The sequence below is a fragment of the Mus pahari genome, chromosome 1 (assembly GCF_900095145.1).
Source record: "Mus pahari chromosome 1, PAHARI_EIJ_v1.1, whole genome shotgun sequence".
Taxonomy (NCBI): Eukaryota; Metazoa; Chordata; class Mammalia; order Rodentia; family Muridae; genus Mus; species Mus pahari.
Window position 1 is genome coordinate 117,398,993 of NC_034590.1, and position 7,918 is coordinate 117,406,910.

A 7,918-nucleotide genomic window follows, 5' to 3' on the forward strand; every position below is an offset into this window, starting at 1 on the left:
TTTTCGAGACAGGGTTTCTCTGTGTAGCCCTGGCTGTCCTGGAACTCACTCTGTAGACCAGGCTGGCCTCGAACTCAGAAATCCGCCTGCCTCTGCCTCTGCCTCCTGAGTGCTGGGATTAAAGGCGTGCGCCACCACGCCCGGCTTGGGTATTCTTTAAGAGCAGTACATGCTCTTAAGACATTGTAGCAAGGCATTGTCATTCACAGAGTTCACACTTGGGGATGGCTTAGTCAATTCACAGATTTTAAGATCTCAGTGTAATAAATAAATAAATCTTTAAAATAATAATAATAATAAAAAAGATCTCAGTGTTTTAAGAAAGATTCTGAGATTTTGTGTTGGGCTCCATAGCATTGTGTGGCTGAGGATAGCCTGGATGCTGGTGTGGAATGACCAAGCATGGGGCTAGGGAGGGCTAGAGGTGGCTGTGGGAATTGCTGGGCAGACAACCATAAGCAAGGAGAAAGGAAAGGAGGAGGGAGGAGGAGCCAGCCATGGGTAAAGTCAAGAACAGGAAAGAGATTGCATCCGAGGGCTGAAGCACTGGACTGGAAGGGCCTCCGACCACGGTCATCAGAATGAAGACCTTGCTAATCTACTCCGTATTGTTCCAATTTTAGTATATGTGCTGCCTGCAGAAATGGCTGCTCTCCCAGAGGACCCAGGTTCAATTCCCAGCACACAGCTGTCTGTAACTCCAGTTCCAGGGACTTGACACCTTCACACAGACATACATACAGGAAAAGCACCAATGCATGTTAAATTAAAACAAACAAACAAACAAACAAACAAGAATGAGAAGGGAGGGAGCTGGGGAACAAGCTGGGGCACCGCTCAGGCTTGAAGGAAGAAGTGGGGGACAGGGAGTACAGGATGGGTGATAAGGAGGAGGTGATGGGCGGGGCTCATCCTCAGTGGAAATGAGGTGAGGAGGGGGTGAGTGGTGCGTTGAAGATGAGCTTAGGGTTTGCCAGAGGAACTTAGACATCACTCACATTAATGGAGCAGCCCAGCAGGGAGCCTCGTTCCAGGGCCTTTAGAATGATCTGGTAGAGGTCGCTGGGGGCCTTCTGCAGATCGTACCACTCAGTGACCCCACCGGTAAAGTCCTCGAAGGCCTCTGAGGTACAGCCTCCCGAAAGGGCCTCATAGCTGCCATTCACTCTGTGGGCAGCTCCAGGTCGGTTAGTAGCATCATCAAAGCAGGACCAGGTAAGAGGGCCAGGGCCGCCCCTCCACCCCTGGAGACCGAGATATGCCCCGGGGACCTTACTCACTTAGCATAGGCTTTCTCAAGCAGGGCGCTCCAGAACTCATTGCCCTGGGCAGAGTGCACGAACACCAGCTTCCCGTCCTTGGTGGGCAGCAAGTCATCCACAACCACGTCTACCCACTCCCCAAACTGCCACAGCTGTGGGGAAGGGACAAAGTCAGCACTTGCCCTGGGGCCCCCAGGCCTCAGCTCCAGCTTCATCTGGGCTTACTAAATGCATGAGTCTAGATCCTTATGCTGGGTGCATGTGTAACACACACACACACACACACACACACACACACACATTCATATAGGCATGCCTCTTGTCTTCTAGAGTATACAGTCACTCAAACCCTCCTCATCCAGGGTACCACAACCATAGACACCTAAAGGTGTCTCAGCACTCAGGAGGTAATCTCTGTGAGTTCAAAGACAACCTGATCTACACAGTAAGTTCCAGGACAGCCAGGGCCACATAGTAGTAAGACTATGTCTGAAAAACAAAACAATACCACAAAACCAGATCTGGACCATGTTGATGGCTCTGGGGGGGGGGAGGGCTGGGGGTCTAGCTGTTAGCCTCTAAGCCTGATGGTTCTGGGGGGTCTGGGGGTCTAGCTGTTAGCCTCTAAGCCTGAGAGCTGGAGTGAAGTCCTAGGATCCACAGGATGGAAGGGAAGAACTGACCCTGCAAGTTGTCCTCTGCCCTTTACACAGACACACTGTTAATCCTCATCAACACACACACACAACTATAAATAAATGGAATTAGAATTTTTAGATGAACAAGTCAGAACAAGGCTCGCCTTCAGATATGGGAGAGGGTGAGGGCAAGAAGGCCTCCAGCCCATGCTCCTCCTCAAAGCAACCCTAGGTCCTGCCCCCTCTCACTTGCCTTCCTGTTTTTTAATTTATGTATATAAGTCTTTCTGTTACGTCTGTACTACAGAAGAGAGCATCAGATCACATTATAGATGATTGTGAGGCACCATGAGGTTGCTGGAATTGAACTCAGGAACCCTGAAGGAGCAACTAGTGCTCTTAGCACAGAGAGGCCAAATACCTTCCAGAGGGAGGGCTGTCCGCACAGGGCGTGGCCCCAGCCATCTCAGCTTCACAGCCCCTTGCCTCCCTATTTTAAGCCTGAGTATGGAAGTAAGTAGGAGATGTGGAAAGACAATGTTGTGCCCAGACCCTCAACCACAGATGGGCAGGCTGGTTCCCAAAATCACCAGATTTACCCCAGGGATGCAGGCCTAGGCTGCCTAGGCAGAAGCTTTGGAGAACACCAAAAATTGTTGCAGGGAGAAGCCCAGAATAATGAGGTAGGAAGAGGATTGTTGAAGGATTTGGGAAGAGGTACTGAATGTGCCAGTTAGAAGCTGGAAGAGGAGTAGATTGGATATTTGAGGGAAGGGGTAGGGAAAAGGGTGACTAGAGCTGGCTAGGTGTGGGGCACTCAGCATAGAGTAGTAGCTGCCATTTCTTCTTGGCCAGGGCAAAATGAGGTAGTGGGGCCGAATTAGGCAGAAGGGAGAAAAACAGAGACCCCTTCAGGCTGACTGGGATCATCATGGTAGGAAAAGTCTCAACCAGCTGGGCATGGTGGCACACACCTTTTGGGCATGGTGGCACACACCTTTAATCCCAGCACTGGGGAGGCAGAGGCAGGCAGATTTCTGAGTTCGAGGCCAGCCTGGTCTACAGAGTGAGTTCCAGGACAGCCAGGGCTACACAGAGAAACGCTGTCTCGAAAAAACAAAAAAAGAAAAAGAAAAGAAAAGAAAGAAAGAAAGAAAGAAAGAAAGAAAGAAAGAAAGAAAGAAAGAAAGAAGAAAGAAAGAAAGAAAGAAAGGCCTCAGCCAAGACTTTTGGGGTGTGCCTCTCAACACCAGCTCCTGGAGAATTCACTAATGTAACCTGAAAAGTGGGTCATGTCAGAAACATCAGGGAATGGTGGTTAAACGCTGTGTCTGTCTTTCCCCCTACACTCCGTCAGGTTTGCCAAAGCTGGGAAACTGGGAAAAGGGTGAACTGACACGTGAAGATGGGGAAACTGAGGCTGGGGTGGAGAAAAAGCACCCCTTCCACACTTTCTCTGCTAAGCACAGCCTTACCTAGGAGAGCTGCAAACTGAAGATACCTGCCTGACCATTCACACATGACTGACCAGAGGTGGCACAGAGAGGCCAAATACCTTCCGGAGGGAGGGCTGCCCTCGCAGGGCATGGCCCCGGCCATCTCAGCTTCACAGTGCTGTGGGCCATCCTTTCCCATCTCCCTAATGCCAGCTACGCCTCTGGCCCAGGGAGGGTGCAGGGACCTTCACCTGGAAATGAAAGATGCCGGCGTAGCCGTCCTGAAAGCTCTGGCCGTAGGGAACCACTCGGTGCAGAATAGTCTCGTTGAGGGTGAGGGAGGCAATGGCAGCCAGAAGCCAACAGTCCCCTGAGATAGGAAAGACCCTCATCAGGTTTGCTCTTGGGTTCTGCCCAGGGGAGGGAGGTGCTGTGTATGTGGGATGCAGGGGGCCACCTGGGATTCCCTGGGTGGGGTACCCTTCATCTCTCCTCCACTTTCCGCTTACAGAAAAAAAAAAAAAACAGGAATCTAGGCAAACCAGCACCTATGCTGATAGCCAAAGCCTGTCTGGACCTGCAGGAGGGAGGAGTTGGGGCAGTGCCCAATGGAACAGGAGCAGGGAACTACAATGGGGAAAACGCCCAGAACCCCACCCCTGGGGGCCTACCCAGTGCTCCCTGGCAGATGTCTGTCCGGGTGGCTCCATCCACGATGAACTGGGGGTTTGACATCAGTTCCTACAAGACCCACGGTCATGTTCCCGGGCCAGTCCCTCCTAGAAACTGGTACCCAGAAACCGCAAATAATGGGGGGCCCAGCCCCATTGCCGCCCCCATCAGAACCAAGTTCCACCCAGAGTGGCCCTCTTACCCTAGGCCGCTTCCATTTGATGCCATAGGTTTTAGAGGAATGGGGACCCAGTTCCTTGAAGCCCAGGCTATGAGAAACCGGAGGGAAGGCCTCGTCTTGGAAGAGGACCCCGCTCTGCAGGCATCTCGCCCGCAGATTTTCATAATCCTGGCCCAGGTACTTGATGGCGTTTTCATGGCGGCCCAAGCCCAGCTCCTTGTCCCGCTTCTTCTGCACTTGGGCCGACACCCCCGTGCAATACACAGGTGTGATTAACTCCTCTGCCATCCTGGGGAACACATGGGCCTGGTAGAAATGCAGGCCTTCCCAAGGATAAAACACAACTCCTGCCTGCCGGCATTCTCTTGGACTCCTTCCTCCCCAAACATGGGTCACTGCCCACTTTACAGAGCCTGGGACTCCCAGTAAGGGGTGTCCAGTTTCTAGGTACCCTGGTCACCACCTCCCTTTTCCCTGTTCCTACCGTCCAGAGGTGACAGTTTGGTGTCAGCCATCCAGGCAGGCAGTATAGGGTGGAGACCAGCCACAGCAGCAGAGAGCAGAGGCACTCCAGGTATGATCTCTGACCCCGGTTGCCCGCCTGTAACACCCCCCGCCCCTTCCACAAAGCTGCCAAGCATCTAGTTCATTTGCCCCTTTCCTCGGCTTAGGAACTGAAAACTCCAGGCACTAATGTCCTTCCACAAGCTGAACATCAGAGCACTGGACATTGGCCCAGGTCCAGCCGGACAGGTTGAGCTGAGCGCCTGGGTTGAGCTGCTTCCTGACCCTTACCCCTCGCGCAAGCACACAGAAGCACACAGGACTGATCAGCGACAGCCCCCTAGCCCCAGAAGCAGTGGCCTGGGTCTGGACGCCCAACTTCTTACCTGGGGAAGGGGAGTTTGGGAGATTGCTGCGGTCCCCGGGGCTGGCTTCCTTGGTGGCAGCTCAGGGCAGGGCCCAACCAGGAAGAGCGCTCCTCCCTGCCCTCCTCCCCGCCCTCCTCCACCGCCCCTCGGCCCTGGTCCCTCCCTCCCTGGTCCTCCACCTACTCCAGAGGCTCTTACCCGCTCCCTCTAGGCTCTCCCTTATCTCCCCCGCAACACTTTTTTTACTATCTCTTACTTAGGGTGCCTTTCAGTCCTTCCCTTCCTCCGCAGGCTCTAAGCCAGCTCTGCGAGAGGACAAATTGGTAAATGGCAGAGTTGCCTCCCGGGAGGAGCCGGTCGCCGGTCCGGGTGAGAAGGGTTGGACTGGGACAGAAGGGCACCGCCGGCCAGAGAGAGGGTAGGGCAAGGGGTATTTTTAACTAGGGCCGCAGCTCGAGTTGCAGAGCCGCCGGCCCCACCCTATGTCGCCCTCCGGGAAGGTACTGGGGACGATCCGGCTCAGTGACGCCGCCAACACAGTCCTCCACCAGCCTCCTGCGCCCCCGCGTGCCTCTGGGTTGCAGCTGTCTTCCAGCTTAGCCGACGCTCGGCGAAGCAGGAATTACCTCTGGTGGCCACAACTGCTTGCTGGAGCTGCCCCTGGCTGGGTGAGAGCTGACTTCTGCCGGACGCTAGACAAACGGTAGCCCCACCCCGGCCGGTCCCTGCCGCAGACCCGCTGTAGGGCTGAGCCAGCTCCCCACCCCCTCACCTTAGGGCGCAGGCCTGCAGAGCTAGCACTGCGCCCTAGCGGTCTTTGCGCATTCCCTGCACGACCTTAGGTAAATCCGTGCCTCGATTTCCCCAACCGTGAAGAAGAAAAAGAGGGACAATGGCCTCAGCCAATCTTTGTGTAGCATTCTGGACTTCTCTTTCAAGTTCTTGGTCTGCGCACCTGGGATCAGCTCCCTTATGGGGGTTACCTGACCCGGGAGAGGGCAGCAGAGGCCCCGAACACCAGGGCAGGCCTACCCAGGACCTGCAGATTCCGCTGGGCGCACTACAAGAGTTTGAAGCGCCAAGGATGCAGAGGTATTGGAGCGGTCCCAAGGCTCAGGGCTCTTCACAGGTATGGAGGTCACAGCATGGTCTATGCAGGCTACATAAGATGGACAAACATTCATTGAATAGATGGTGCCTACTTTTCTTGGGATTCTAGGCACCTTGACACTCCAAAAGTTAAAAGCTGACTGCGTCTGGCTTTCGCACCTGGGCTTTGTACTCAGCTGGGCGTAAGATGAGAAAGACGCCTCTGCCTTCATAGTTAATGGAGAGGAAGGGTTGGTCCACACACTTTTCCCGGCTGAAGCCTGATCCAAACACAGGGACTATGGTAGGGGTGAGGAGATGCGTGTGGCCGGGAGCGGGGGGGGGTGGGGTGGGCGGGGAGAGGTAGGGTGGTGCCTGAAGAAAGCCTAGGCAGGTAGAGGATCTGAGGTGTAGCGGATGTTGCTTACTCCGGGGAGAAAAGAGGGGAGAGTGGCAGGGTTAGGCAGATTCAAGGGTTCAGATTTTTGTTTTATTTATGTGTGCACATACATGGAAGTACCACAAAAGGGCAGAAGAGGGTTTCAGACCCTCACGAGCTGGCGTTACAGACAATCAAAGAGCTGCCTGCGAACTGGAACTGAGCGCAGCACCTCTAGAAGAACAGCAAGCCCTCTAGAACTGCCAAGCCGTTTCTCCAGCTCCTTTTCCTCTCTGACATAAGGTCTCACGTAGCCTAGGCCGGCTTTGAACTCTATGTGAGGCTGAGACTGGCCTTCAGCTCCCAATCCTCCTGCCTCCACCTCTCAACTGCTGTGATTACAGAATTTACCACTAAGACCTGCTAGTTTAGATTTCATTCTATTGGAGGTGGCTCAGAATTGTACAAGCAAAGAAGGTTAAATAAGGGTGGGTTGGAGGGGACAAGAGACATGGGCAGCCAGATCAAAGACTATCGTAGCAGGGCAGTGGTGGCAGAGGCCTTTAATCCTAGTACTCTGGAGGCAGGGGCAGACTGATCTCTGAATTTAAATCCAGCCTGGTCTACAGAGTGAGTTCCGGGACGGCAAAGGGGGCTACACAGAGAAACCCTGTCTTGAAAAACCAAAATAAATAAATAAATAAATAAAATTTAAAAATCCAAGGACAGAAAAGGATGGCTCAAGCCAAAAAGGTGGCAGGTGTCCCTTTTGGAGGGACCCGAACAGTATTGCTGACCCATGGTGCAGTGCTATTAGGAGGGGATGCTCAGTGTGTTGGGGGTGCTGAGTAGGGGCAGAGACACCCCCAGCATAGAAAGGCCTCTCTTCCTCTCCTGATCCCGCTTGACCCAGAGGCCCTTACTCTTTGGAAGCCATGTGGACTCTAAGTGCCACCACCTTGGTTCTGTCCCCATAGTCATTGTCACACCAGGAAGTGAGCTTGATGAGATGGTCATTGAGGGTAGTGCCATAAGCTGCAGGAACAAACTGGTCCTCAGGCAATGCCCTCCAGACCGATTCACTTTTTTTTTTTTTTTTTTTTTTTTTAAGCAAAGGGCATGTGTAAGTCACGTTAGTGTCCATGTTTCTGTTCTCCATTTCTACTGTATGTGCTCCGGGAGTCAAACTCAGATTGTCAAGTTTGGCATCAAGCACCTTTACCCATTGAGCCTTCTTAAAAACCTTCTTGAGAAAGTGGTGTCTTGAATGATTCTGAACCTTAGACTTTCTGGAAAGGATGAAGAAGAAAAAAAGACAAAATGAAGAGATAGCTGGTTAGCAGAAGATGAGAAGAAAGGGCTGATGGGATGGATCACAGGATGTTTTCA

At 53.1% G+C, this 7,918-nt stretch overlaps 1 protein-coding gene across 3 annotated transcripts in view; it reads right to left on the minus strand.

Annotated features, from left to right (window-relative positions):
* The window catches only part of Capn1 (calpain 1), a 24,630-nt gene extending 18,844 nt beyond the window's left edge, over nt 1–5,786 (minus strand). Inside the window, exons 1-6 of one of the 3 annotated variants that reach the window (XM_021190089.2) lie at nt 5,688–5,786; nt 4,211–4,478; nt 4,008–4,077; nt 3,588–3,706; nt 1,281–1,414; nt 999–1,167 (exon numbers count right to left, since the gene is read on the minus strand). In XM_021190089.2, the coding sequence (XP_021045748.1) occupies nt 999–1,167; nt 1,281–1,414; nt 3,588–3,706; nt 4,008–4,077; nt 4,211–4,477 (759 nt within the window). In that variant the 5' untranslated portion in view covers nt 4,478; nt 5,688–5,786. Of the gene's footprint in view, nt 1–998; nt 1,168–1,280; nt 1,415–3,587; nt 3,707–4,007; nt 4,078–4,210; nt 4,479–5,079; nt 5,164–5,317; nt 5,652–5,687 lie in introns of those variants that run through there. The other 2 variants (XM_029543380.1, XM_029543375.1) reach the window with 2 other exon arrangements.
* Nucleotides 5,787–7,918: the final 2,132 nt, after the last annotated feature.